The following is a 26,667-nucleotide window of genomic DNA, read 5'->3' as shown; positions in this document are numbered from 1 at the left end:
TGCAGCCCCACCCTGGGGAGTTTCCTCCCTCTCTGGCTTAGAGCCAGGGCTGGGGGGGGGGGGCTGCTGGCTGGGCCGCTGGTCTGTGCCCTGAAGCCACAAGGCCCTGAACCCTGTCCTGGGGGACCCGGTCCAGTGGGAGCTGGGCGGGTCAGTGGGGCTCGCCCACGCCCTTCCAGCAGGGCCCTGGCTGCAATCTCAGAACCTTCCAGCAGGCTTGGCACCTTCTAGAAGGGCCTGACTGCGGGCTGAGAGCTTTCTGGGAGGGGCCAGGCTCTGCACGCACCTGGTTCATCTTGGGAAGGTCCTTGATGGTCTCCTTCTGGGCCTCCTTCTCCTTGGCCCACATGCGCAGGTAATGCCGGTAGTCAGGAGGGCTGCTCGCCTTGTCCTCTGCGGGGGGGAGAGACGGTGGGCGGGGCGGGGGCGGGGCGGCGGGGGTCCCCCACGTCGCTGCCAGTGCAGGGGGTCCCCTCAGCGCACGACGCCCCAAACCACAGCATAGGAGCACAGGGCCCTGGGGGGCTGCGAGGTCTCGTGGGAGTGGACAGACACGGGGGTGCCCAGCAGTGAGTACGGGGGGGGGGGCAAAGAAGTTCCTTGGGGGGACAGGGTCGCTGGGTCACACCCCGCAGTGCTCAGGGCTCTCCTGGGCCTGTGGCCAGGAATCGCTCCTAGCAGGACCCAGGGGACCCTGTGGGGTGCTGGGGACTGAACCTGGGTGTGCTCTGAGCATGGCTAGCACCTTAGCCCCCATCCTCGCTCTCGGGCCCTGAAGTAAGTATGACTGACTGACTTATTTGCCTTTTTGGGTCACACCCGGCGATGCACAGGGGCCACTCCTGGCTCTGCACTCAGGAATTACCCCTGGCGGTGCTCAGGGGACCCTATGGGATGCTGGGAATCGAACCCGGGTTGGCTGCGTGCAAGGCAAACGCCCTCCCCGCTGTGCTATTGCTCCAGCCTATGATTTATTTATGTATTTATTCACTTGGGGGTAACTCCCAGCAGAACTCAGGGTTGATTCCTAGCTCTGCTCAGAGTGAACTCCTGACTCTGCTCAGGGCTCACGCCCAGGCGAGGCTTGGGTGACACTGGTGGTCCCTGGGATCGAGCCCAGGTCAGCCACATGCCAGACAAAGGCCTAACCTTTAACCTTCAGCTCACCGCCCCCTGCCCCCTTTAAGACTTACTAGGCCTATTTCCTGTTTCTCTGGATTTGGTGGGGCGGGTGTCCCTGTGCACATGAAAGGCCTAAAAGTGGGTGCCAGCTGGAAAAGGCAAAGGTGCCTGGGGCTACAGCCCTGCACCCCCGTTTCTCAGCCACGTTCCGCCCCAGTTTCCTCTCCTGTGACCTGTCCTAAGCTTCAGCTGGCGGTGCCCCGGAGGTGATGTTCCCCTGCACCCCCTGGAGTTTCCGGGGGGTACCCCGGCAGTAGGCATGCATGTCAGGCTGAGGGAGGGGTGCCCTACCCGTCCCCGGGGAGCTCTGGTGGGGTCTGCCCCCCGGTCTCTCCCCCGCGTCCTCTCTCGGGGTCCCCTTGAGCTCGCTGTCCCGTAGGGCTCCTGCGGGAAAGACGTGAGAACGTGTCAGTGTCAGACCGCGGCTGTCCCCACAGGGGTTCTGTTCATTTCTGGGGGTGGTGCTCAGGGCTGACTCCTGGGGGGCTCGGGGGGCCGTATGGGATTCCGGGGATCAAGCCTGGGCTGGCTGAGTGCAAGGCAAGTGCCCTACCTGCCGTGCTGCTTCTCCAGCCCTACACGGATCATTCTGGGGGAAACACCCAGCAGTGCTCAGGGATCACTTCTGGTGGGACTTGGTGGCCCTGTGGGGTGGCCGCGTGCGAGTGCCTGACCCGCTTGCGATCTCTGGGGCACCTGCAGGCTCTGTATGTGACCCCTCCTCCCCATGTCCAGACCGGACTCCTGGCCCCAGGGCTGGCCTGGGAATGGGCAGTGCAGTGTCCAACAGGGGCGCACCCGGGGCTCTCGCAGGTAGACCTTGGGGCAGTCGGAGGTGGAGGAGGGGTGCAGGGAGAGGGCACCCCGGGCACCGGGGCTCACCTTCGGGGGCGCAGTCCTGGGTGAAGTAGTGGGCGGCCTCAAGGGCCGACTCGGCGTCGTCAGCACTCAGAGCTGGGCTCAGAGAGAAGCAGGGTCCGGCTGGGGGCACTGCCCACCTCCAGCCCCCACCCGTGAGCCCTGAGACTCGGGACCGTGCGGAGAGGGCGGCGGCCCGGAGCAGGCTGGTACTGCACCTCTGAGCTTGCCCGGGTGCCCAGGGTCCACCCAGACTGCCCGGTGTCCATGGCAGGGCTCTCCGGCACCAGCGCCCCACCCTGCTGCCCGAGGGGCCCAGCTCTGGCCTCAGAACCCTGGGCAGGACCTGCTGGTGCAGGGAGGCAGGGTGGGGGTGTGAACAGGCCCTGTACCTGCCCTCCAGGCTGGCCCCTCGGGGGGAAGGGCCCCCAATGACTAAGGACAGAGACAGACAGACAGACAGAGACAGGGAAGGAGGGAGGGGCTAGAACCATAGCACAGCGGAAGGCCGCCGGCCTGGCCTGGCCGGGTGCTGGGCACCCCAGGGTCCCCTGAGCACCACCAGGAGGAATCCCTGAGTGCAGGAGTCATTCCAGGCGTGGCCAAAAAGGGAACGACAAGAAAGACCCGCCAAGCCAAACCGATTCCGTAGAGCAAAGGAAGGGGGCAAAGGGTACACACACAGAATGCTGCATTCACCCGCGGGTCTACACCCTGGGAGGGTACACACACGGGGTGCTGGATTCACCCACCGGTCTACACCCTGGGGCCCCTCCTGCTGCGGGAGCTGCGGAAGCCCGGGGCTGGGCCTCACCTGGGGGCAGGTGCAGCTTGTACAGCGCCTTGAGCTTGTCAGTCAGGTCCCCGTGGTACATTCCACCTGCGGAGAGGGTGCGGGAATGGAGACCCAGGCCTGCGGAGTCTGGGCCCCTCTCCAGCCCTCCCCGGCCCCGCCCTGCCAGGGAGTAGGCGGGACCATGCAGGGTGTGGGCGGGGGGGGCAGGGTGAGTGGGCGGGGCCAGGCGGGCTGTGGACGGGACCCTGAGGTGACTGGGCGGGGCCATGTGGGCAGTGGGCGGGGCCGCCAATGGTGGGCGGGACCCTGAGGTGAGTGGGCGGGGCCCCGTGGTGGTGACTGGGCGGGGCCACCGGCGGTGGGCGGGGCCACGCACTCATGCCCGTCACGAACTCCTTGAAGTTGATGAGGGCATCCCTGTTGGTGTCCAGCAGGCGGAACATGCGCGCGGCCAGCGCGGCTGTGTGGGGGCCGCAGGCCCAGGGCGCCAGAGCGGCGAAGAGCTCGTGGAACTGGGCGCTGTCGATGCGGTACTGCTCCAGGTAGGGCAGGCTGGGGTCCCGGCGCCCCGCAGCGGGGTGCTGGCTGCCCCCCCAGTACTGGCTCTCCAGGTGCTTGGCCTGCGGGTGGGGGGCGGGCGCCGTCAGGGCCGGGCGGCCACGGGACGGGGGCACCGGGCAGGGCGCCGGGCTGAGCGCGTCCCGACGGGCTGTTCCCGACTCTCCCAGGCTGCCCGTGCCCGGGTCCGAGCGCTGCGGGCCCGGGAGGGGGGCGCCCAGCTGTCCCCCCCACTGCAGAGGGCCCGGGGAGGGCCGCCCTGTGCCCACCTTGAACACCACGTAGAGTTCCTCCAGCTCCTCGATGGAGAAGCCGATGTCCCCGGGGATAGCTCGGACCTGGGAAGAGACGTGCCTGTCTGTCCGTCCATCCGTCGGGCCACTGCGCCGGCCACACCGCCCGGGCCCGGCCCGAGAGCCCCTCACCCGCTCCCTCCTGCTCCCGACCCCACCCTTCAGGCGAGGGTGCAGCCCGCGCCAGGCGCGCAGGGGGCGCCCGGGGAAAAGCAGGGGTGGGCGCCCGCTGGAAGGGGCTCTGGAGACAGGGGGCTTGCTGCAGACGGCAGGCGAAACAAAACGACGCTGCGGACTCCTTCTAGAAGATTCTAGAACTTCCCAGGACTTCCTCGTCCCAGGGAGGAGGAGGACGGGCCGGACAGCGGGACCCCTACCACACTCCTCTTGGCCGTGTCTTCCAGGGACTGGACCACCTTCAGCCGCTGCTTGACCCGCATCTGCTCGATGCCCTCGGCGCGCAGACCGCTGAACTTCTGCGGAGGGGAGCAGCCCGTGAGCCCCGGCCGGACTCCCTGCCCCCCCCCCCCCCGCCCCTTCCCCGGCGCTGACCTCGTAGGACGCCTTCAGCAAGGCGAAGATGTCCACCTGCTCGGGCGGGCTGTCCCCGCTGGTCAGCAGCGCATGCAGGTGCGGGACGGGTGGGGAGACGCTCTGGCGGTTCACCACGTTGTCCAGGTACCTGCGGAGGAGAAGATGCGGGACCCCGCACGTGCGAGGGCGTCCAGGAGGGGACCAGCATGGGCCGCGCCGAGGCCAGGCTCTGGGTGAGGGGTGCGGCTGAGAGATGGGTGCTGGGGGAGGGGCAAGGGTCGCAGCCTGCGGGGACCCCCCCGGAACCGGGCGTCTGCCCGCTGCAGCCCCGCGTCCTGCCGGGAGACCCCCAGCATCCTCCGCCCCGCTCGGGCCGGGCCTGGCCACTGCTGTCCATCATAGCTCTGCTCCGGAAGGGGGACGGCTCTGCTCCGGAAGGGGGACGGGCACCCGGGTCACCTGCTCTGCCTGGCCACCGCCCACAGCGTGGGCCGGAGCTGGGGGGGAGGGCTGCGGGGGCGGGGCCGGGGGCGGGCGGGCCGGTCACCTGCCCAGGATGGTCATGGCCTCGCCCTCATCGCTGCAGGCCAGCAGTGCCTCGGCGTTAGCGTCCAGCACGGCCAGGGCCAGCTGCAGGACGACCTTGATGCCCTCGTAGAAGAAGCAGTCGACCACCACGACGGCGCTCTCGAAGGGCATGACGCTGAGGAAGAGCGTGAGGAACCAGGACAGCGAGATGCTGGAGAGGACGCCCAGCTCGCGCAGGCGGGCCCACAGCGCCGGCAGCAGCGCGCGCGTCAGCTCCTCGAAGATGCCCTGGTCCACCAGCGCCCCTGGGCGGGGCGGGAGGGGCGTGAGGGCGCAGCCAGCCGAGGGCAGGGCAGGCACCGGCCCCTTCCTGTCTTCTACCTGTTCCCTTCCCTCCCCTTCTCCTCCCGGCCCCGCCCCGCCTGCTGGAGCTGACCCCTGGCTCTGTGCTCAGCGTCCCTGCCGGTGGGCCAGTCCCCTCGCGGTCTCTCCCTGGCTTCTCTCTCCTTTGTGGATTTCTTTGGGGCCACTTTGGTTTGGGGGCCACACGCAGGCAGTGGCACTCAGGATTTGCGCCTGGCTGCAAGCTGAGTGCTCGCTCCTGGCGGTGCTCGGGGACCAGAGAGTGCCGGGGACCAACCAGGCATGGCCGCGAGAAGGCGATGCCTGAGACACTGGGCTTGGCTCCAGCCCCTCTTCTGTATGTTCTTAAAAACTCTTTAATTTGTTTTTTTGGGAGGGGCATACCCGGTGAGGCTCAGGGGCCACTCCTGGCTCTGAACCCGGGAGTCACTCCCGATGGTGCTCGGGGGCCTCACGGGATGCCGGGGTCAAACCCCGGCCGGCCACAGGCAAGGCAAGAGCCTTCCTGCCATGCTGCCGCTCTGGCCACAGCGAGTCGGAACTTCTCTCTGCTGCCAGCGCGGGCGGCAGCCCCCGCCCCGTGCCCCGGCCCAGCACTCACCCACCACCCTGGTGTTGTAATAGTCGGGCAGCATGCGCTCGCAGAGGGCCACCAGCAGCCAGAAGGCCTCCTCCTCGGTGCCGTAGAGCAGGAGCACGGACGTCACGATGTTCATGGCCTGCGGGGCGGCACCGGTCAGCCAGGGCCTGCGGGTGCTGGGCGCTCAGGGCTGGCCAGAATTGCCCCTCTAGGCCCTGTCTGGACAAGACCACGCACCCGCTGGGCCCCGCCCCACAGACCATCCCCTCCAGACGGCGCCCCCAAGGGACGGCACCTCCCTGGTTCTGAGGGTGAATCCTGCCAGGACCCACCATCCCACCTGACTCTGGACAGTTATTCTTTTGGGTGGAGGTGAGTGGTCTCGAGGTGGCAGCGACTTGGGGTCCCTCCCTGTCATTCTTGAAATGTCCCATCTCTGGCTTTTTTTGTTTTGGCTCCTTCTGGTTTTGGGGTCACACCTGGCAGTGCTCAGGATTTACTCCTGGCTCTGTCCTCGGGGGTCTCTCCCAGCAGGCTCGGGGGAAGCCTGGCAATCACCCTACCCACTGTACTATCCTTCCAGCACCCCCCTTTTTTTTGCGTTTTGGGTCACACCCAGCGACGCACAGGGGTCACTCCTGGCGGTGCTCGGGGTACCCTATGGTATGCTGGGAATCGAACCCGGGTCAGCTGCGTGTAAGGCAAACGCCCTCCCCGCTGTGCTATCACTCCAGCCCACCCACCCTTTTTCTGTTGTGTGGTGCTGGGGCTGAATCCAGGACTTCACAGTGTAAGTGCTTTACTAAGTGCTGTACCCCGGGGTCTCTACTGTTATTTTTATTTCAAGGCCACACCGTTGAGGGCCAAGGGACCATCCTGGAGGGACTGAACCCCGGTCAGCTGCACTCGAGGGAGAAGCCTGACCCCCTCTCTGTCTCTGCCCCTTGCCATCGCCAGTGGACACGGTCCCTGCGGGTACAGGGGTTTTGCCACGCCTGGCTGTGCGCAGGGTTCCCTCCTGGCTCCGTGCCAGGGATCACCCCGGCAGGTTGGGCAGCGCCCTCTGTGCTGCCAGGGGAGCGCCCAGGTGAGCAGGTGGGAGGCGAGAGCCCATCTGAGGGCCCATGGCTGGGCCCACTCACGTGTTTATGTACTGGACACACACCCCTTTTCACGCGCCCCCCCCATTCCCCCGGCACCGGCCCAAGAGAGCTTCATACACAGGCTGGGTCCCTGGGCAGGTCTCCGAGCACTGTGCCTGGGACTCCCTTACTTCCCCCCCCCAGCAGACAAAAAGCCCCCCAGTGCCTCGAGACGTTGCTCTGATCCCACGGTGGGGACCCACCTGGCAGTAGCCGATGTTGGGGTTGCGGAAGGCGTAGGCCGTGAGGACGCGGCGGAGGGCGGCGATGCCCAGCTCGTTCTGGAAGGCAGGGTGCTCCGGCATGGACCGGTGCAGGTCCCGCTCGATCTCCTCCGTGGCCAGGCTGTACTTGCCCATGGACTGCGCCACCAGCTGGGCGTAGTAGCCGGGGTGTGTCACCATCTCGTTCCAGGCCCCTGGTTGGGATGACAGAGAAGGGGAGGGGGCATGTGGGCTCACGCCTCCTCCCGCTCCTCCCGCGGGCCCAGGGGAGGTGCGTGGCCGAGCCACAGGACGGCGGGGAGGACGCACTGCACACAGCCAGAGGGCTGAGTCCCAGCACCCACAGGGCCCCGGGGCCACCAGGAGCGATCCCTGAGCACCCCTGGGTGTAGCTACCCCACCCCGCCCCCCATCAAAGGAGAAAGGGGACAGTTTGGGCCATATCCAGCAGCTCTCAGGCCACTGCCCACGAGCTCAGGGCCCCTGAGGGAGTCGGGGTCGAGTCTGGGCTGACCACGCACAAGGGCGGCAGCCTCCCCGCTGCCCCATCCAGCAGCCCCAGAGGGACACGGGGGGCAGCCTCCCCGCTGCCCTGTCCAGCAGACCCAGGGGGACACGGGCGGGCTGCTGCCTCGGCTGCCCGTGGGGTGGGGCGGGTCCCGGCCCGTGACGCACCTGAGAAGAGGAGCCAGAGCTCCCCGCGCAGACTCTCGGGGATGCCCTTGAGCACCAGCTCCCGCGTCTTGGCCGTGCGGTACATGCACATGCCACGGCCGTACTCGAAGAAGTGGATGTTCCACGATTCCTCCTTCATCTTCTCCTTGGCCTGGGAGGGGCGGGGGGCGTGGGGACCTCTCGGGACTGCGCTGACGGCCATGGGCACCTCTCTGCCCTCTCCCAAATGCAAGTTCGCTCCCAGCTCCAGCCCTGCCCCGCAGTGCTCGAGGGTGGATGAAGAATGTAGACGCAGGGGCTGGGCCTGTCTAGTGGCTGGGGCACCTGCCTCGGACACAGACCCGCACCCGAAGCCCGCCAGGAGTAATTCCTGAGCACAGAGCCAGGAGTAAGCCCTGAATACAGCTGGGTGTGACCCAGAAGCAAAAGAATAAAATTTATAGTTCGGGGCCAGAAAGAAGAGGGGGAAGCGGCTTTGCTCGCAGGAGCCCCGCCAGGTTTGACCGGCAGCACCACAGCTGGTGGCCCGGGCCTCGCCAGGAGTCACCCCTGAGCACTGCAGGGTGTGGCTCAAAAAAACAAAACTGGGGCCCAGCGGTGCAACTCCCCCCCACCCAGGTGGGGCACGTTTGTGGGAGCACTCAACTTTTTTTTTTCCCCCGAAAATCGGGCAGCAGGCCAAGCAAGCGCGGGACTGTGATCTCAGGTCTCAGATATCCAAGGAAACTCGCCCTGGGGTGCTCAACACGCCCACGCCTGGGGCCGGGGTTCCTCCCCATCTGCCACCCCCCCCCTCCCCCCCAGCATGGGCATGTGCACAGGGCCCGCGGCACTCACCCCCTTAGCGCCCAGGTCCTCCATCCGTGTGCCCCTCTGGAAGAGCTTGAGCAGACCCTGTGAAGCCGTGGGCGCCTCCAGCGCGCTGGCCCCCTGGGTTTCCCCCAGGGGTGAGGATGGGTGGGCTGGCAGCTCGGTGAACTCTTCGGGGGTCTGGAAGATAAAGTCCCCATGGAGAGAGCAAGCCCCCTCCCTGTCCCGCACCCCTGCAACATGGGCCCCACCGAGACAACCACCTACAGGATACAAAATTCAAGCACTTTGCCTTTTGTGCCTGAGAGAGAATCCACGGCAGGTGGACTGTGGGTCTGCTTGCGCCTGACCTAGGTCTGACCCTGGCATCCCACAGGGCCCCCTGGGCACTGCCCGAGCCACATCTGAGCGCAGAATCAGGAGTGAGTCCTGAGCACCACTGAATGTGGCCCCAAAACAGAAAGAAAAAAAGGAAAGGAAGGAAGGAAGGAGAGAGAGAGAGAAGAAAACTAGAGCTAAGTACACGATTATGAGCTAAAGAACCTATGAGCCTGTCTGTGTGTTCATACAGCCTCAGTCCAAATTCAAATACTCCATCTGCAAAGGGGCCGGAGACAGTGCAGGGGGAGGGCACCTGCCTTGAATGTGGCTGACCTGGGTTCGACCTTTGGCATCCCATGAGGTCCCCTGAGCACCAGCAGAAGTTCCTGAGCGCAGCAGAGCCAGGAGTGACCCCTGAGCACGGGGTAGGCAGAAAGGCCTAAGTGGAACCCCCCCGGGCTGGAGGGAGACTCCAAGGACTGGGCCCAGGCTCTGCAGGGGCAGGAAGGAACCCCAACATTGCAGGCATGCCCCCTCAGGATGCATGGAAGTGGGGAAGCGTTTCCCCAAGTAGGAGACACGCAGGGATCACTGAGGGCCGGGAGGCAGGGCTGGAGCACGGGGCGTGCGTGAATGAAGTGAGGCTCTTGGCCCCGTTCCTGGACCGACCCCCACCCCAAATGCTGATATTGCAAATGATGAAATGATGATACTGCAGATACTAGCCTTTGCTTTTGTATTGGTATGTGGGGGCTCGCGGTTACACCTGGCAGTGCCAGGGGCCCTCCCTGGCTCTGTGCTCAGGAGCAGCCCCTGGTGGGGGTAGGGGCACCCCAGGCACCCCAGGCCCCTACCCCCACCAGGGACCTTGGGCTGGTGGCTGCAAGGCAAATGCCTTAAGTTCTGTTCTGCCTCTCTGGCCCTGGCGGGAAGTCTCTAGGGGGATCCTGAGGCTGAAGAGAGTTCTGGGGCCGGAGCAATAGCACAGCAGGGAGGGCGTTTGCCTTGCACGTGGCCAACCCGGGTTCGATTCCCAGCATCCCATATGGCCCCCTGAGCACCGGCAGGAGCAATTCCTGAGTACAGAGCCAGGAGTAACCCCTGTGCACTGTTGGGTATGACCCAAAAAGCAGAGAGAGAGAGACAGAGACAGAGAGAGATTGGGGAGCCCCAGCCCACAGGCCCCCGCTGGAAAGACCTGAGCAGTCAGGGGGTTGCCCCCTCTCGGGTGCTAAGGGGTGGGGAGGGGGGCTCAGCTCCAGCCAGTGGTGGTGGGGGCACCCGAGACAGGACTGGGTGGCCAAGCAGGGTGGGTGATGCCTGGGGTCACCTCGACGGGTGTCTGGGTTGTGGCACCTCTGGCCGGGCACCTACTGGACTGGGTGGGCAGCGTCTGCCAAGCGTCCGTGCCAAGACCCCCCCAGACTGGGAGCCTGCCGACTCCCCTGCAGCCCTGTCTGGCCCCATGGCCCCTCACCTCGGGGTCCCCTAGGCCGGCCCCCTGGGCCTTGCTGCTGGCATCGGGCCCCTTGACTGGGGTTTTCTGCAGGAAGTCTGAAATCTTCTGCACCAGGAAGTCGCGGTCCCGCAGGTTGGCGAAGAGGAAGGTCATCTTGCCGCGGGTGCTGATGGACAGCGGGCTGGGCAGGACGCTGGAGCAGTCGGCCTTCTCCACGATGGTGACCTGCGGGGAGGCCTCTGTGAGCTGGGAGTCAGTGCTCCTGTGGTCCCCCGGGGACCGCCTGGCCCCAGGCCCGTGACCGAAGCAGCACTTTGCTTTCTGCTTTTTTTTTTTTTTTTTTGCTTTTTGGGTCACACCCGGCGATGCACAGGGGTTACTCCTGGCTCTGCACTCAGGAATCACCCCTGGCCATGCTCAGGGGACCATATGGGATGCTGGGATTTGAACCCGGGTCAGCAAGGCAAACGCCCTACCCGCTGTGCTATCTCTCCAGCCCCTGCTTTCTGCTTCTTATGGTTTCGTTTTGGGGCCACACGCAGTGGCTGACTCCTGGCTCCGTGCTGAGTGCTCGCTCCTGGCAGGGCTCAGGAGACCCTGCAGAGTAAGTGCCGGGGGTCAAGCAGCTCAGCCCCGTGCAGGGCCAGCCCCTTCCCTGCCGTTCCCTTTCTCGCCTCAGAGACCTCGCTTTCCTCACTGCGTGCTTCCCGCCCGGCCCACGGCTCCCACGGAGAAACAGTGGGGTGGGGGCCTGCAGCCCCTCCGGCCTCTCGGTGACCAGGACCCAGCAGAACAACCGGGAGAGCAAGTGAGCACTGCGGGACTGGAGAGCTCAGTGGGTACTGAACCGCGCGCATCCAGCCAGGGTCCGTCCGGGCCCACCGGGGTGACTCTACGCACAGAGCCGGGGGTGAGCCTGAGCACCACTGGGTGTGGTTCAGAAAGCAACAACAATGATCTGCATGACAGGCAGGTCCTGCCTCCCGGGGCACAGGACTGTGAGAGGGACAGGGCAAGTGAGCGACAGGCCCGCGGCCACCCAGCAGAGTGTTGCTAAAGCCCTAATGCCCAGGTCTCACCTGCCTGCCTCCCAGGGCACAGGACTGAGAGGGACAGGGCAAGTGAGCGACAGGCCCGCGGCCACCCAGCAGAGTGCTGCTAAAGCCACTAATGCCCAGGTCTCACCTGCCTGCCTCCCGGGGCACAGGACTGTGAGAGGGACAGGGCAAGTGAGCGACAGGCCCGCGGCCACCCAGCAGAGTGTTGCTAAAGCCACTAATGCCCAGGTCTCACCTGCCGGCCCCTGGGCGGTGTGCAGGGATAAACAGGTCCTTCTGGATGTTTCCAAGGCCTGGTGCCGTCCCTGCCTGCCTACCTACGCAGCTGCTGCTGGTGGGGGTTGCTCTGGCGCCTCCTGCTGGCCGCGTGGTGCGGGTGCAGCAGGCTGTGGGGCCGGGTGCGGGTGTACCTCGCGCAGCGGGATGATGAGGTGGCAGGCATCCTCCTCCTTGCTGGCGAAGCAGATGTAGTTCCCGGAGATGAACAGCACCCCCGGCACGTGCAGCTTGCTGAAGGGCGCCCACAGGGTGCAGCTCGTGTGGCCGTCCAGCCGCTCGTCCAGGGGCAGCCGGAAGGTCGCGCGGTAACACTCGTTCTTGGCGCGGGCGTCCAGGTCTCTGCGGGGGCGGGGCGGGGCTCAGGCGGGGCTCAGGGCAGGGCTGGGGCGCAGCCGCTGTGGGGGACCCCGGGCCCCCACCTGCCCAGGGTCCTGCTTGCTTCCTTCAGGAAGGTTCTAGAAACCTGATCCCCAGTGCCTGAGCAGAGGACAGAGGGGGGAGAGCCCCCAGTCCCCTGTCCCGACTTTGGGGCCACACATCCACCCCCGTTTTATGCAAGGTGAGGTGCGGCAGGGGCATGGGTCACCGCGCCCCCAGTTTCCACACAGGACGCTGCTTGCCAAGGCCCCCACCCCAGGGACCGTAGCCCATGAAGTGTGCTCTGAGCATGGGGGCACCCCTGGGCGTGGCCAGTGGGCCCGTGGGCAGGAATTCAGAAGCCTACCCCCACTTCCTCCAGAGGCAGATTCTCCTTTTCTCCTAAAAGCCCCCAGCCCTGAGCCCAGATCAGCACCCCGCGCCCGCCCCGCTGTCTCAGCAGAGGGACCAGACTTATCTTCGCCCCCACCCCGGTGCGGGGATAAGGCGCCTCAAGCGCTTTCATCCCTTGCCAAGAGTCTCTAAGCAAGCAGGCGTGGACGCACAGGCAGACACACTGCACAGCGGAACACACGCATGTACACACACATGCAAGCATGCAGAGCTGCACGCAGGCAAACATGTACGAAGGCATATACAGTAACTCACATGCGGGCAAACACGCAGGCACAAAGGAATGTTCGTGTGCACGTCTATAAGCACATACATCTGGATGGAGGCACACATGGTCACATGTGTGGGCCCGAGGGCAGGCGGGCACAAAACACACAGGCAAGCATATAGATAGCAACACACACGCACGCAGTTATGTACACAGTATGTAAGAACATGCACGCACATTGCACACAGGACTATGCACCCATGCACACGTCACGCAGCTCACAGGCACACAGTAGGCAAGCAGACCTACACGCAGGTACACACATGGACTATGCAGACACACACACACGCAGCATGGGGGCGCCCCGGCCCACGCACCTCTTCAGGGCAGAAACATGCCGGTGTGGCCGCGTGGGCCGGGGCAGGGCCTTCTGCTCCGGGAGGCCGGAGCTGTCTAGCAGCTGGCGCACGGCCAGGTTGGCCAGCTGCTCCATGAGCTTGAAGGTCTCGGCCACGTTGAGGAACATGGAGAAGAAGAGGTCCTGGTCCCGGGTGGCCACGCGGATGCTCTCGGGGAACAGCAGGGTGGCGCTCTTGTCCAGCCGAGTCACGTCCACCCACTGCACCACCAGGCTCACTGGCACCAAGCACAGGCCCCGGTGAGGCGGGGGCGGGCTCCCGGGGGCACCCCTGCTCCCAGTGCTCGGCCCTCCCTGCTGGGGCTGGCCCTGGGGGGGACAGGCTGTCGGGTCATCGCTGCACTCCAGGTCCACCGACCGCCTTCCTCCCAAGTGAGGCCCACTGACCGCCTTCCTTCCAGGTGAGGCCCACTGCTGGGCACCAAGGGGCTTGCAGAGTGCAGGGAGGACGACAGTGAAAGGCAGGGCAAGGGGTGCTGGGTGTGTGCACGTGTGTGTGTGGCTGGTGTGTACATGGTTAGTGTACATGGTGAGTGGGTATGTTTGGTGTCTGCACGGTGTGTACACTGTACATGGTTAATGTGTGCATGGTGGGTGGGTGTGCAGTGGGCATGTGGATAGTGTGTACAGAGTGTGTATATGGTTAGTGTGGACACGGTTAGTACATGCAAGGTAGATGTGTGCACAGTGTGTAGTGTATATGGTTAGTGTGGACATGGTTAGTATGCATGTGGTGGATGTGTGCGTTATGTGTATATGGTTAGCGTGTACAAGATGGATGTTTGCATGGTGTGCACACAGCACGGTGTGTGCACAGCTAGCGTGCATGGTGTATGTGGTGCACATGCACATGGTGAGTACACGGTTGGTGTACGTGACGAGTTTATCTGAGCAGTGTACATGGTTACTGTCCACAGTTACTGTCCATAGTCCCTGTGCGTGGCTGCTATCCATGGTCACTGCCGTGGTCACTGCCTGGTCACTGGCCATGGCAGACGTGCTCACGGCACCAATCAGCCTTACTAGACCTGGCGAAGGAGATTCCAGGGACAGCTGAGCTGGGGGCCTTGGCGGCGCCGGGGCAGCAGAGGCCTCCCTCCCACCCTGCCCAGCCTCCAGGAGGAGACCCGGGGGGCTCCAGGGCTGGGGGGTCTCAGGCGGGGCGCTCACCCTCCTTGCCCAGCAGGAAGGAGTAGAAGCAGAGGTGGTTGACGGACAGGTAGAGCCAGCCCTGGCGGGGCACGCGGCCCTTCCAGAAGCTGCAGGAGTAGTAGTTGACCAGCCGCTCCCCCTCGGGCATGCCGAACTGCCTGCGCATCTTCAGCTCCGCCTCCTTGAACTTCCCGGGGTCCTCGTCCCCCTGGGCCGGGAGCCCCTTGCTCTCCTCAGCGATGATGCCCTAGGACGACAGGAGGACGGGGTGGGGGCTGGAAGCTGTGCGGGGGGGTGCACGTGGGCAGGTTTGGACTTGGGGACCTGCTTCCCCACGTGAAGGGGCTGGCTGGTGGCAGGGTCTGGAACCCCCCAAACCTGCTGCCTTTGCCCAGGGGAACCCCTCTGTCAGACCACTGGGGAGGGCGCGGGCCTCGTTCAATCCCCTGCACACCACAGGACCCCCGAGCCCACCCGGAGCAGGCCTGCTGGATGAGCACCAAAAACAGGAAAGAAAGGAGGAAATGAGGGGAGGGGGGCAGAGAAAGTAAAAGTTGGATTCCAGAGTGGACTGGAGAAGAGAGGTGGAGAGAAGGGGGGAAGAGAGAGGAAGGGAGGGGGGGAGAGAAGAAAGGAGGGAGGAAGAGAGGAGGGTGGATTTCATATGGGAATGGATTTTATATTTTTGCCTTTTGGGTCACTCCCGCTGATTCGCAGAGGTTCCTCCTGGCTCTGACTCAGGAACTACTCCAGGTGTTTCTGGGGGGGCCCCAGGGGATGCTGGGATTGAGCCCGGCAGGGAATCAAACCCAGGGCAGCCACATGCAAGGCAGACGCCCTAGCCGCTTGCCCGGAACGGATTTTAGAGACCTTCAGGTTCTCTCTCTCACCTCGACCTGGTGACCTTTCTATTGTTGCTGTGGTTATTACTTACTGTCATCATTACTCTGCTTTGTTCAGGGGGGGCCGCCCAGGGGTGCTCAAGGGGGCATATTCTTGGCTCGGTGCCAGGGGCTGCTTCAGGCGGTGCTGGGGGGCTCGAGGGGACCATGCAGTGCCAGGGATGGAACCCCAGCTTTGCAGCACCCCGAGTCCTTCGAGCCACCTCCCCGGCCACCCAGACATTCCCCAACACAGCACACCTCGTGCCGGCCGGGAGGCTGCGACAAGTCGCCAGGCAGCGTTCTCAGGAGGGACTTTTTGTGTGTTGCTTTGGTTTTATTGTTTTTTTAATTTGGTTTTGGCATCACACCTGGCAGAGCTCAGGGCTGACTCCTGGCTCGGTGCTCAGGAACTTCTGGAAGTACTCAGGGACCATACGGGGTGCTGGGATCGAATCCAGGCCAGCCCCATGAAGAGCAAGTACGCTTTCCACTGTATTATCACTCCAGCCCCTTCATGAATTGCTTTTGATCTGAACTGTATACCAATGAAGTGTCTCTCCCTCAGCCATCTAAATGCTTGTGTTTCAAGGTGCACATGCACACACACACAAACACACACACACACACACACTGCGTTGTGGTGCTGGGATCCCAGACTGCAGCTGCGGCTGGGAATGCCCGTGGCATATGGCGGTGCCAGGGGCCTTGGGACCGCCAGGTCGGTGCTTCTCCCACTGAGCCTCCCCTCCCCACTGCTTTTGAAAAACCTGCTTTATTGTGGGTCCGGCTCCTAATTCTCAGCCCAGGTTAGTCTGACGTATCTCCTCTGGTCCACGTGGCCTGCTGAGTACTGAGACCCTCATCACTCTCTGCCAGTGTCTCTGACACGAGAAGACAATCCAGGTTGCCCTCCCTAGAACCCCAAAGTGCCAAGAGAACGGCTGAGGAATGCCCAGTGCCCTCAGCCAGGTCTAGAAAGTTCTAAGGTTAGCAATTCACCAGGACTGCCTCAAGCAACTTGGCCCCGGGAAACTTTGCCCTCCTGGAAACCACATTCAGGAAGGCATCTCAGGAAATTGCGGGGAGGGGGGGTGCATACAGAGTCTGGAGCGAAGACACAGAGAGGCAGGTGTGTGCCTGCCCAGGGCCAGCCCAGGTTCAATCCCCAGCACCCTATGGGGTCCCCCGGGCATCACCGGGTGTGCTCCCTGAGCCTAGAGCTAGGAGTGAATCCTGAGCACAAAAACCGTGTGGGCACTGTCTGCGTCACTGTGGTGGCCAGGGGCTGGTGTTCCCAAGATGGCCGGCTGACAAGGGGTGGGCTCAGTGGCTGTGGTCAGCGCACTTTACTCAGCCCACCAGGGTTACTACGGAGAAAGCAAAGGGTCGGGGGCAGCAGTACACTGAGGGGTGGCTGGACACTAACATGAACAATAAGAAGACGCGTGGCCCCTCCTTCCCGGGAAGTTCTAGGAGATCTACCCGAGGGCGGAATCCCAGTGAAGGGCAATCGCTCTCCCTTCTCTCTTCCTTTACCGGTAACCCATGAAGACAATCATACTAAATTTACTTCTTAATAATGTTTCTAGCCATTTTGCATGAACACAGTAAGAGAGATAGGCTTTGACCTATACCCCAGACTAAGCTTAAATGGTATCCCTGGACTCACCCAGGCTGTCCCTGGGCACGGGGACATCTCTCTGTGTTTCCCAGACGAGAGTCCTCAGGCCAGGTTAGTCTTTCCTAACCCCAGTAGGTCCTTATTCAGTTACCTCTTTTTGGGTCACGACAGAGCTTGTTTCATGACTGTGCTCTTAACTTATTATTATTATTATTTTTTGCTTTTTGGGTCACACCTGGCCATGCACAGGGGTTATTCCTGGATCTGCACTCAGGAACCACCCCTGGCCGTGCTCAGGGGAACCATATGGGATGCTGGGATTTGAACCGGGTCAGCCGCGTGCAAGGCAAACGCCCTACCCGCTGTGCTATCTCTCCAGCCCCTGTGCTCTTATTATACTTCTCATGGCACGTAGGCTGTCCCATGTCAAAGTCAGGGTAGCTTATGGCTTGGCCTGGGTCCTTCCAAGTCCCCTGGTAGGACCCACCTTTTAGGGTGAAAGGAACTAAAGTCAATCTAACAACAACTGAGGCTTAAGTCAAGTAAATATCGCGTTTGCCCAGGAGTAAATATTATCTGGAGTCAATTCCATATTATAAAAAGCACAGCATTAACTGTCTTCCTGTCTATACAAAAAGGACATTACTCTAAAATAAAGATATGCAAAGGACATGAAGGAAAGAGGAAAGCCATATTTCACTTACACATACAAAACCCAGAGCCATCAGGAGTTATTATGTTTGTAAGTTATGTATCTGGTTTGGAGATACATGTGACTAATGGGGAGAAGAACACGAAGGAGAGGCTAAAGATAAACACAGAGGATCAGAGTATACCAATGAAATTGGGTGTGCCCCGAGGAGCACTATAGTGGGAGTCACTCAACTAAGCTCCCTGCTGGAGGAGAAATGAAAACCCAATGTTAAACCTAAAATGCCTGAAGTATAATTCAACATGGCACCAAAAAATATATATATACAAGACACACACACACACACACACACACACACACACACACACACACACACACACACACACACACATGCACACGCGCACCAGGTAACCCTCTCTGGTTAATTATGTCCCAGAGAGGGCTGGAGCGGTAGCACAGCGGGGAGGGTGTTTGCCTTGCAAGCAGCCGACCCGGGTTCGATTCCCAGCATCCCATATGGTCCCCTGAGCACTGCCAGGGGTGATTCCTGAATGCAGAGCCAGGAGTAACCCCTGTGCATCGCTGGGTGGGACCCAAAAAGAAAAAAAAAAATTATGTTTTTTTCTGGGACATAAAAAATTATGTCCCAGAGAGACAGAACAACCCAGTCAGTACCTGCCACGGATTTACAAAATCGCAGCAACATGACTTTATAAAATCACAGCTTGGATGATGGGCTGGAGAGACAGCGGGACGGGGTGGGGGCATTTGTCTTGCACATAGCTGGCCCTGGTTTCATTTCCTAGTCACTGCACAAGGTCCCCTGAACCCAGCTGGGAATTCCCTGAGCAACCCTGGCTTGGCCCCCAAACACACACACACACGAAACTCTACAGGGGCTGGAGCGATAGCACAGCGGGGAGGGTGTTTGCCTTGCACATGGACGACATGGGTTCGATTCCCAGCATCCCATGTGGGTCCCCTGAGCACTGCCAGGAGTGATTCCTGAGTGCAGAGCCAGGAGTAACCCCTGCGCATTGCCAGGTGTGACCCCAAAAAGAAAAAGGAAAAAAAAAACAACCAAACACACACACGAAGAGAGAAACAGAAAGACCCGGGGCTGGGGGTGTCGGCCAGCGGTTCAGGCGCTGCTGGTCTGTGAGCCCGAGTTCTCACGTGTGTAACACCCCCCTGCAAGGCACAGAGCTGAGTATACTCTGGGCCCGGGTGTGGCCCACTCCCCACCCACCGCTGAAAGCAGAAGCATCCACACGCACCGGGTGATTGCTGATTGCTTCCAGTTGGGCTTCCAAGCCTGCACACTTGCTTGGGGCCACACCAAGGGGGGCTCAGGGGGCTGGACGTGTGCCGGGGACTGATGGCCAGACACACACAAAGCAAGTGCCTCAACCCTGGGTTAGCCATATCCAGGCCTAAATTCCTGCCGCGTTTCCACTGCCAAGCCTTTCTTCTTTCCTCCCTCCTTCCCTCCCTCCCTCCCTCCCTCTCTCCCTCTCTCCCTCCTTTTTCCTTCCTTCCTTCCTTCCTTCCTTCCTTCCTTCCTTCCTTCCTTCCTTCCTTCCTTCCTTCCTTCTTTCCTTCCTTCCTTCCTTCCTTCCTTCCTTCCCTCCTTCCCTCCTTCCCTTCCTCCCTCCTTCCTGGACCACACCCAGCGGTGATCAAAACTAACTCCTGCCTCTGCCTGGAGCTGACTCCTGGCTTAGTGCTCAGGGATCACTCCTGGCAGGGCCCTGGGAACTCTGCTGTGCTGTCTTCTCCCCCCAGGCAAGCATACAAACTACCTCTCAGTCCTGAAACAGTTGCTTGTTTGTTTGTTTTGGGGGCCACCCCTGGCTGTGCTCTAGGACCCTGCGGCGCGGGCAGGTGCCTTACCCTCCACGCTGTCTTTCTGGCTGCTGTGTAGACTCTGCTCACCAGCCCAGGGCCTAGCAGGGCTGGAGGGGTGGTGCAGTGGGTAGGGCGCTTGCCTTACATGCGGCCAACCTGAGTGTGACTCCTGGCACCCCACGGGTCCCCTGAGCGCAGAGCCAGGCTGCGAGTCACTGGGCGTGGGCCCAGAACAAAACCAGCAGAGTTTTGAAAAGAAGGAAACCCCAGGAGGCCGGCGGTTTCTGCCTCCCCCGTGGCACTGAGGAGGACGGGAGGCTCCGGCCGGCCGGGCGAGGGGCGCTGGCCGCAGACAAGCCACCCCTGCCATCTGGCTGGAGCCCCACGTCCACCTCCCAGGAGTGGGTCCGAGGCCCGTCGGCCCGGGCGCTTGGTGCAGGGGCTGCTCAGGGCAGGACCAGCAGCACGGACCCCCCCACCAGGTCCCCCCACACAGGGGCAGGCGGCTCGGGGCTGGGGAGGACCCAGGCGAGGGCGAGGGCCGCGTCCGCGCCTTCCCCGGGGACCCCCCAGCCCCTTACATGGATCTTGCCCTTGACGAAGGTGGTGATGTCCTCCTCGCTCTCGAAGACGGCCAGGGTCTGCAGCAAGTTACTCTCCAGCCACTCCCAGCACTTGGTGATCTCTTTGCGGGAGGAGCCTGCGGGTGGGAAAGCGGGCGGGGGAGGTCAGGAGAGGGGGCTCATAAAGACCACCAGGTTGGGGCCAAAACGACAGCGCGCGGGAGGGCCCTTGCCTTGCACGTGACCCGCCTGGGCTCCGCCCCCCGCAGCCCACGTGGTGCCCCAGCACCGCCGGGATGAGCCCTGAGCATCGCTGACTTAGCTCCAACCAGGGGGAGAGGGGTCCTGGCTCTGCGCGTGGCACGGCGTAGGTGTCCCTAAACACCCCCAGGGGCGCTCCTGAGCACTGCGCCAGGCATAGCCCGAGCCGCAGGCGTGTGGCCGGAAGCCCCAGGCTCCATCCCGGGCTCAGGAGTGCAAGCGCTGAGACAACCAGCAGTGAAGAATCCGGCCCTTCCGGCAGCACCGCAGGCCCGAGAACGCTCCCCCCAGACCGGGCCAGCAACACCGGGGTGCGAGACGGGGAAGGGACAGCCAGCACGCCCTCTCCAGACGGAGCCCCGGACGCTGAGCCCCTGCTAACACGGCTCCGGCACGTGGGACTGGACATCCCAGGCCTTTCCTGATATGCAAAATATATGCTCGGGAACGGCTCCGCCACCCCTGAGCGCCCATCATCCCGGAGGCACAGAAACCATCTCAGAACACAGCAGCTGCCGGCAGGTACACTCCTGGACTCTGAACTAGGCTACGGCCCCGTGCAGCCCCAGGAGGGGAAGGGTCTCTGTCCCTCGGCCTTCCCCCCCCCCCCCCCCCCGGACAGCATGGCGACCGCCACCGTTCAGGACCAACTGGACAGAGAGGTAGGAGGGTAGGAGTTTGCAGCGACGGGACGGGATGCGTGGGGAATCTCGCAGTGGGGGAGGCAGAACCGGCCCTGCCTCCTGCCCAGATGAGACCCCGAGCGGCCGCCCATGGACAGCTCCTCCGCTCCTGAACAGCCATGATCCCAGCGCCACAGAAACCAATCTCGGAATGCAGCGGCTGCTGGCAGAAATACCTCTGGACTTAATACCAGAATCCCAAATCTGGGCGGCCGCTTTCGCGACCGTGCAACATCATATGCTCTTTGTTACCAACAATAGAAAACATATAATCTAGGGGGGGTGGGAGGGAGGTTTACTGTGGTTCTTGGTGGTGGAATATGTGCACTGGTGAAGGGATGGGTGTTCGAGCTTTGTATAACTGAGACTTAAGCCTGAAAGCTTTGTAACTTTCCACATGGTGATTCAATAAAATAAATAAATTAAAAAAAAAAACATACAATCTAATGATGCCATTCCGACAGGTCTGACTGTTGGGGGGGGAAACTCCAAATAATGATAGTGAGTTTCCCGTCGAAAATTGAATGTAATCAAAGTAAGGAAAGAGTAAAGTGAAAATCATCTGCCACACAGGCAGAGGGGGAGTGGGAGGGGGGTATGCTGGGGTTATTGGTGGTGGAACATGTGCACTGGTGAAGGGATGGGTGTTTGAGCATAGTATGACTGAGACTCGATCCTAAAAGCCCTGTAACTGTTCTCATGGTGACTCAATTAAAAAATAATTAAAAAAAAAAAGAAGTAAAAGCACTGAAGTGGAGCGATAGCACAGCGGGGAGGGCGTTTGTCTTGCAGGTGGCAGACCCGGGTTTGATTCCCAGCATCCCATATGTTCCCCCAGCACCGCCAGGGGTAATTCCTGAGTGTAGAGTGAGGAGTAACCCCTGTGCATTGGTGGGTGTGGCCCGAAAAGAAAAAAAAAAACGAAGCGAAAGCAGACAGCAGAGGGATGGGGCAGGCGCTGGCCCGTGCACGGCTGACCAGTGTGGCCTCTGGCACCCCACAGGGTCCCAACTCCAGGCCAGCAGCATCCTTGAGAAGAGCCCCGAGCACAGAGTTGGGGAGCCATCCCCTGAGCACTGCCCAGGGAGTCCCTGAACCCCAAACCAACCAACCCAGGAGAGAGCAAACAGGAACTCGGCGCCCTGCGGGTTAGCCCGAGGGCAGGCTCAGGCACGGCAAAGCTGGCGGCTCTCGTCCTGTCTCGGCGTGCCCAGCACGGTTTCGAGCCACACACAGAGCAAGGTCACAGCCGCCTGGGTCCCGGGCTCAGGGCTGGGGTTCAGTGGCTGCTGGCTCGTGGCGCTCTTGCTTTGAGTCTCCCAGCCACCACGGGAGAGACTCAGGGGAGAGCCAGGAAGGCGGGGGAGTGGGCGGGAGGGCCGGGGAGCCCCTGGACCTCAGCCAGGCTGGGCACAGGGGAACTTCACTCGCCGGGGGCGAGCACTTCCTCCTGGGAGGGGACTGGGGCAGGGGTGAGGCCGCTTGTGGTCCTGGACGGGTCTGAGCTGGACCCACAGGGCAGCAGCTGACCCCCGGGGCCTCCGTTCACGGCACCCGCCTGCCTGTCATTAGTCACTAGAGGGGAGCACGGGACGGGTGTGGGCGGGAGGGACGCTGGCCCACAGTCCCACTCCCCGCAGACAGGGGACGGCAGGACCCCCACACCCAGAGCTCTCTACGCCTGTGGGCACGGGGCCCCCAGGCCTCACACCTTCCCACACACATCTTGGCAGGGACGCCTGACACCCCCCACTTTCCGTCCACGCTCGGGCCAGGGCCCCCAACAACAGGCCCTCACTGCCCCAAACACAGCTGGCACGGCTGCTGGCACCCCTACACTGTCGCCCACAAGACCCGGACCCCACCCCCCCACTCTCCTGTGACCACGTGGCAATTTCTCCAGGTGCTGGGCCCAGGGGTCACTCTGCCTCAGGGCATCTTCATTTCAGGTTCTGTGTTGGGGCCACGCCCGGCAGGGCGCAGGGGTGACTCCTGGAGGACTGCGGGGGACAGAATCTGGAGGTCCCCTCTCTGTTTCGGTGAGCCGTGCCTCTGCCAGCAGGAGCGAGTGAGCAAAGAGAACCGAACACCTGGGTGGAGAGAGCCCAGCGCGCGGGGACAAGCACCGCCAGGGATCGCTCCTGAGCACAGAGGCAGGAGAGCCTGGAAAACGGCCAGGTAGGGTCCAGTCCCCTGACCACTGCCCGCTCCGCCACCCTCCAAAAAAATCAACTACCTGCCTGAAAGTGGGTGTGAGGCCGCAGACACTGCTCACGGGTGGAGGGACCCTCGGGGAGGTTTGGGGCTCGCGTGCCTGCGCAAAAACCGTGGCTCGGGGCATCGGAGCCGGGTGGGGAGCGGGTGGGCAGCTCCTGGCCCGGAGGCGGGGCACTGGGGGCGTGGCTAGGCGAGGGGCGTTGCTTGGGCGTGGCTTTGGGCGGGGCCAGCTTGCCCCCACCTAGTCCCGCATACCTGCCTCCCAGGCCGCAATACACCTACCGCAGGCCACGGTCCAGTAGATCTGCGAGTCCTGGGTCTGGTGCAGGATGCGATATGGTGCCACGCGGGCACTGGAGTCCAGCACCACGTCCAGTGTTCCTACGAGAAGACCTGCGGGCCGGGGAGAGAGGGGCCGTGAGGAAGGAGGGGAGGGCCGAGGAGCAGGGGGTGAGAGTCCTCCCAGGTGTCACCTGGGAGGTGTCACCCCCGCCCCCCGCCCCCAGGGCGCTCCCGGGAAGGACAGAGAGCGGTGGGCTATCTCTGAGGCGGGCTATCTCTGAGGCGCAAGGGGTGAAACCGGGGTCGGCAAAGACGCGGCCTGGACCCCCGTTCTTGGACTCATCTCCGCACCCCAGCTAAAGGCTTTTTCCTGATGGGGTGGTGGGGGAGAGGGTTCAGGGCCGAACATGTGTTTCGCAGGAGGGAGTCCCAGAGGTGGTCCCAGTACACCACAGTGGGAGTCGCCTTTGAGCACCAGAAGGCCTGGCCCCCAAATAAAGACAGAGACTCGTTCCCCCCACCCCTCCTCCCCCGCCGGCCCGCCCTGGGGCCTTCAGTGGTTGTACTCACGCCCCATCAAAACTCCTATGAGGTGGGGCAGACCAACAGCACAGCGGGGAGGGCGTTTGTCTCGCATTCAGCCAATCCAGGTTCAATCCCGGCATCCCATATGGTCCCCCGAGCACTGAGTGCAGAGCCAGGAGGAACTCCTGAACATCTCTGGGTGTGACCCAAAAAGCTAGCTAGCAAGCAAACAAACAAAAATGCCCTACCGATTCTTGGTGGTGGAATATGAGCACTGGTGAAGGGATGGGTATTCGAGCATTGTATAACTGAGATTTAAACCTGAAAACTTTGTAACTTTCCACATGGTGACTCAATAAAAAATTTAAAAAAAAATGCCCTACCCTTAAGAGATAACTCAAAAAAAAAAAAAAGGAAAAAAAAGAGAGAACTCAGACAGACAGGGGCCTGTAGGGCTGTTGCATGGCCTGGTTTGGTCACCAGCACCACTAGGGTCCCCTGAGCACAAACAGGGGCACACACTTGGAGTACTGAGGATGTGGATCCTGTACCTGCACTCCCCAATACAGAGAATAAAAACAAGCAAAAACAATTTTTTTCACTTCTGGGGTGGAGCAATAGCACAGCGGGGAGGGCGTTTGCCTTGCATGTAGCCGACCTGGGTTCAATCCTCGGCATCCCACAGGGTCCCCCAAACACCACAAGGGGTAATTCCTGAGTGCAGAGCCAGGAGTAACCCCTGAACATCGCTGGGTGTGACCCGAAAAGCAAAAAAAAAAAAAATTTTTTTTTTCACTTCTCCTGGGCGGCTTCTGCACTTCCTGTTCCTTGGGAATAGTGTAATAGCGTAGTCTCCCCACACCCAAGCATCCCGGAGGGCCCAAGCACTGCCCCGGGTGCCCCTGAGCACAGAGCCAGGAACCAGTCCTGAGCACCACCAGATGCAGCCCCCAAAACAAGGTACCTATATATAGATATGGGGCCAGAAAGGGCAGCCGCGAAGGTGCTTGCATGCAGCTGACGTGGGCTCTACCCCTGGCACCCAACAGGGTACCCCAAGCCCCTCTAGCTGTGATCTGAGCACAGAGGCAAGAGTCAGCCCTTAGCACAGAGTGCTTTTCTTCTGTTGTTTGGGGGCCACACCCAATGATGCTCAGAGTTATTCTGGGCTCTGCACTCATGAATCACTCCTGACAGTGCTCAGGGGACCACGTGGGGTTCTGGGATCGAACTCCAGTCTGCCACTGCAAGGCAGGAGCCTCGCCCACTGTTCTATCTCTCCAGGCCCAGAGAACCAGAAGTCAGCCTGGCACAGACCAGGAGTTGATTTCTGAGCACAGAGCCCGGAGGAAGCCCTGAGTCCTGACAGGTCTGAAACCGGAGCCCAGGGTCGGGAGTGACCCTGAGCCCAGAGCCAGGAGTGACCCTGAGCCCAGAGTTGGGAGTGAGCCCTGAGCACAGAGTTGGGAGTCAGCCCTGAGCACAGAGTCGGGAGTGAGCCCTGAGCCCAGAGTCGGGAGTGACCCTGAGCCCAGAGTCGGGAGTGAGCCCTGAGCACAGAGTCGGGAGTGCGCCCTGAGCACAGAGTTAGGAGTCAGCCCTGAGCACAGAGTCGGGAGTGACCCCGAGCACCTCCGGGTGATCTCTGCGCCCAGGAACGGCGGTGTGCAGGGGAGCACGGGACACAAGCCCTGCAGAGGGCACTCCCCCACCGTGTCCAGCGGGGGACACCCGTCCGCAGGGAGCGGGGCAGGGAGGCGTGTGCGCTGCAGGGGAGGAGGCCGCGCCGGTCCCGTGACAGCCTAGGGACACTGGGGGGGCCAGTCCCGCGACAGCCAGGCCCCCGCCCGGCGCCGATGCGCCCCCCGAGCGCCCGCCCGGTCCATCCCCGCCCGCCCGCCGCGCGCTGACGCGCGTGTCCGCGTCGCCGTCCGCGTCGCGCAGCGGCCAGGCCCGCCCGGGTCGCCCTCAGGCCGCCGCCGCGCGCCGCTCACCCGTGAGCCCGCCGCCCTTGCCGTGGCCCCGGCGCCGCTGCAGCACGAAGAAGGGGTTGGCCCGCTCCGTCACCCACAGCGCGTGGGCCACCAGCACCTCCTCCGGGGCCAGCCACATCGCGGGCGCTCGCTCGGCCGGGCCCGCCAGGCGGAAGCGCAGCCGCCGTCGCCGCGCCGAAGGCCGGGCGGGGGCGGGGCCGCGCCGGCGGGGCGGGGTGGGGCGGGGCCAGGCAAAGGGCGGGGCCACGCAGGGCTGACTCCGGCGCACGGGCGCGGCGGGGAGGCGGGGCCGAGCCCCGCGAGGGGGCGGGGCCATGCGGGCTGACTCAGGCACATGGGGCGGGGCCACGCAGGCAAATAGGAGCCTGGCAAATAGGCGGGGGACGGGGAGGCGGGGCCAAGTCAGGCAAATGGGGCGGGGCGAGACCACGCAGGGCCCAACCAAGCAAGGGACGGGGCGGGGCCACGCAGGGCCGAGCCAACATATGGGGCGGGGACACACAGGGCCGAGCCAAGCAAGGGGCGGGGCCACACAGGGCTGACTCAAGCACATGGGCGGGGAGGAGAGGCGGGGCCGAGCCAGGCAAGGGGCGGGGCCTCGCAGGGTTGACTCGGGTGCGTGGGCGGGGCCACAGAGAGCCGCGCCGCTCTGGGGGCGGGGCCAGCAAAGGTCGCGCCAGGCGCAGGGGGCGGGGTGGAGGACGGGGCGGGGCGGAGGGCCCCTAACGCTATTTAAGGGGGCGGGGCGAAGCGGAGGGGCGGAGTCAGGGAGCAGCGCACCGCTCCGGGCTCGGGCCGGCTGGGGTGTGCCCCTCCAGCCGAGGCGGGCAGGGGCGAGCTGGTGGGGGCGAGCTGGTGGGGCCGCAAGGAAGGGGCAAGGGTGGGAGGAGCAGGAAGGCGGTGCCCCCGCGCCCGGCCCTGTGCTCGG

General features: G+C 62.9%; 1 protein-coding gene across 2 annotated transcripts in view; it reads right to left on the bottom strand.

Moving 5' to 3' along the window:
* The window catches only part of TBC1D9B (TBC1 domain family member 9B), a 28,863-nt gene extending 2,944 nt beyond the window's left edge, over window positions 1–25,919 (bottom strand). Inside the window, exons 1-20 of one of the 2 annotated variants that reach the window (XM_055126868.1) lie at window positions 25,740–25,919; window positions 23,221–23,331; window positions 19,796–19,914; window positions 14,228–14,456; window positions 13,017–13,275; window positions 11,792–11,999; window positions 10,342–10,548; window positions 8,571–8,723; window positions 7,734–7,884; window positions 7,038–7,252; window positions 5,714–5,831; window positions 4,769–5,054; window positions 4,240–4,369; window positions 4,065–4,163; window positions 3,664–3,732; window positions 3,213–3,456; window positions 2,855–2,920; window positions 2,065–2,136; window positions 1,474–1,566; window positions 287–393 (exon numbers count right to left, since the gene is read on the bottom strand). In XM_055126868.1, coding sequence (XP_054982843.1) covers window positions 287–393; window positions 1,474–1,566; window positions 2,065–2,136; window positions 2,855–2,920; window positions 3,213–3,456; window positions 3,664–3,732; window positions 4,065–4,163; window positions 4,240–4,369; window positions 4,769–5,054; window positions 5,714–5,831; window positions 7,038–7,252; window positions 7,734–7,884; window positions 8,571–8,723; window positions 10,342–10,548; window positions 11,792–11,999; window positions 13,017–13,275; window positions 14,228–14,456; window positions 19,796–19,914; window positions 23,221–23,331; window positions 25,740–25,857 — 3,054 coding nt within the window. In that variant the 5' untranslated portion in view covers window positions 25,858–25,919. The remainder of the gene's footprint in view (window positions 1–286; window positions 394–1,473; window positions 1,567–2,064; window positions 2,137–2,854; window positions 2,921–3,212; window positions 3,457–3,663; window positions 3,733–4,064; window positions 4,164–4,239; window positions 4,370–4,768; window positions 5,055–5,713; window positions 5,832–7,037; window positions 7,253–7,733; window positions 7,885–8,570; window positions 8,724–10,341; window positions 10,549–11,791; window positions 12,000–13,016; window positions 13,276–14,227; window positions 14,457–19,795; window positions 19,915–23,220; window positions 23,332–25,739) is intronic. The other variant, XM_055126870.1, reaches the window with a different exon arrangement.
* Between the last annotated feature and the right edge of the window lie 748 nt (window positions 25,920–26,667).

This window comes from Sorex araneus, chromosome 2 (genome assembly GCF_027595985.1).
Source record: "Sorex araneus isolate mSorAra2 chromosome 2, mSorAra2.pri, whole genome shotgun sequence".
NCBI lineage: Eukaryota > Metazoa > Chordata > Mammalia > Eulipotyphla > Soricidae > Sorex > Sorex araneus.
Note: the sequence above shows the minus strand (reverse complement) of the source record. Positions and strands in the feature narration are given on the sequence as shown.